At 36.1% G+C, this 2,535-nt stretch overlaps 1 protein-coding gene across 1 annotated transcript in view; it reads right to left on the reverse strand.

Annotated features, from left to right (window-relative positions):
- The window catches only part of KHDC4 (KH domain containing 4, pre-mRNA splicing factor), a 19,845-nt gene that overhangs the window by 1,682 nt on the left and 15,628 nt on the right, over window positions 1-2,535 (reverse strand). Inside the window, exon 7 of the mRNA XM_029958955.1 lies at window positions 1,401-1,513. Coding sequence (XP_029814815.1) covers window positions 1,401-1,513 — 113 coding nt within the window. The remainder of the gene's footprint in view (window positions 1-1,400; window positions 1,514-2,535) is intronic.

Here is a 2,535-nt window from a genome sequence, read left to right on the forward strand (position 1 = left end):
ATTCCTGGGTTTGACAAGGAAAATCCTGGATATTCCTGGGTTTGACAAGGAAAAGCCTCGGCATTCCTGGGTTTTACAGCAGGACAAGAGGCAAAGGCGATGAATCCCAAATTCCTGACTCGGAGTTGGACTGGGAACAGGGGTTGTGCTGGGAGCAGAACTAATGAAAGCTGATTAAAAGTAATTAACCCCCCCCAAAAATGCAAAAAAAATCACCTCGAAAAATACAAAAAATTGCGTTAAAAAAATATACCAAGAATTGTGCTAAAAATACAAAAAATCACCTTAAAAAACGCAAAAAATTCCATTAAAAATATACTGAAAATCGTGTTAAAAATTACCAAAATTACCAAAATATACCAAAAATCGTGTTAATAATACAAAAAATTCCATTTAAAAAATATACAAAAAATTGCGTTAAAAATACAAAAAGTTACCTTAAAAATGCAAAAAATTCCATTAAAAAAATATACCAAAAATCACATTAAAAATACAAAAAATTACTTTAAGAAAATATACTATAAATCGTGTTAAAAATACAAAAAATTACCTTAAAAAAATACCAAAAATCGCGTTAAAAATACAAAAAATTACCTTAAAAACGCACAAAATTCCATTAAAAAATATACTGAAAATCGTGTTAAAAAATACAAACAATTACCTTAAGAAAATATACTGAATATAGAGTTAAAAATAAAAAAAATTACCTTAAAAAATGCAAAAAATTCCATTAAAAAATATACCAAAAATCATGTTAAATTAAAAATATTAAAAATCACATTAAAAATATAAAAAACACATTAAAATACAAAAAAACACATTAAAAATATGAAAAATCACATTAAAAGTATACTGAAAAATCACGTTAAAAATACCAAAGAAAATTAAAAATACGAAAAGTCACATTAAAAATATTTTTAAAAATCTCATTAAAAAATACAAAAAATCACAAAAAAATACAAAAAATCACATTAAAAGATACAAAAAATCACAAAAAAATACAAAAAATCACATTAAAAAAATACAAAAAATCACATTAAAAAAATACAAAAAACCACATTAAAAAATACAAAGATAACACTAAAACCACAAAAAATTACATTAAAAATATAAAAAAGCACGTTAAAAATATACCAAAAAAACACGTTAAAAATACAAAAAAACCCCACATTAAAAATACAAAAAAATCATATTAAAAATATACCAAAAAATCACATTAAAAATACGAAAAATCACATTAAAAATATTTTAAAAATCACAAAAAAATACAAAAAAATCACATTAAAAAAAATTAAAAAAAAACCGCCTACGACGAAACAAGCCCCAAGTCACACGAAGCACCTCTGAAATAAGTTTCCCATGAGAAGCAGAAGCCCTGGGCCCTTTTTTCCCCCACTCACCTGTCCCTCTCTCTCTCCTTTCCTGAGGAACTTGCTGCCTTGGCCCCGGCTCCCTCGAGTTCGCTCGCACTGGAGAAGCCTGTACCTAAATTAGTCATATGAATGGGTCCATGCTATGAGCAGAAAAACACACGGCATTAGCAAAGCTACCTCTACAACACGAGCTCCAGCTCCTCACTGCCACTGCCAGGAACAACCCAACTCCTCACAGCACGGGGAGGAACCACTACAACCACCACAAACACCTTTCCTGCAGGAGGGCAAAGCTCAGAGTTTTCCTGCGTGGATTGACCTCCTCAGGCAGCTCATTCTGAGCTGGGCAGCCCACAGGGATCTGCCTGTTTTCTCTAAAACTCCTTCTTGCCTCCAGGCTAAGATTTTATTATTAGGGGTTCTGCCTGAGGCATCCCCATCAGGGAAACACTCCCTTTCCTCCCATAAAAAAAATACTGAAGAACTCAAAGTTAAGTTTTCTTAAAGTCATCTAACATTTGCTAGCTAAAAAAAAAAAAAAATAATCAAATAAATGAATCTTTTAAACTAAGCTCCTTGAAATCCTCTCAAGTGCAACCTGCAAGGAAGGGAAGTGGGAAAATCTGGGGGTTATTGCCACGTTTCCCCTCCCACTCCTTGAAACACTCACGAAAAAAAAAATCCACTAAGCCCCCAAATAATCTGGTTTTACATTAAAACAAGTCCCACACTGTTGTGGTCTCTGAGCTGAACAGGCAGCTCCAGTCTGGGTGAGGCTGGAAAGCAGCTGGGATGAGTTCAGGCCCAGCTTAGAGAGCAGTGAATCCACTCAGAGGCCCCAAAAGTGTGGCCCCCCCTGTTCTGGGATGACTGTTCTGGTCCCCCCCCTGTGCTGGTCCCCCCCTGTTCTGGGATGACTGTTCTGGTCCCCCCTGTGCTGGGATGACTGTTCTGGGATGACTGTTCTGGTCCCCCCTGTGCTGGGATGACTGTTCTGGGATGACTGTTCTGGTCCCCTCTGTTCTGGGATGACTGTTCTGGGATGACTGTTCTGGTCCCCCCTGTGCCTGGATGATTGTTCTGGTCCCCCCTGTTCTGAGATGATTGTTCTGGTCCCCCCCATTCTGGGATGACTGTTCTGGTCCCCCCTGTTCTGGGATGA

This window comes from Manacus vitellinus, unplaced genomic scaffold (genome assembly GCF_001715985.3).
Source record: "Manacus vitellinus isolate BGI_N305 unplaced genomic scaffold, ASM171598v3 scaffold_184_pilon, whole genome shotgun sequence".
Taxonomy (NCBI): domain Eukaryota; kingdom Metazoa; phylum Chordata; class Aves; order Passeriformes; family Pipridae; genus Manacus; species Manacus vitellinus.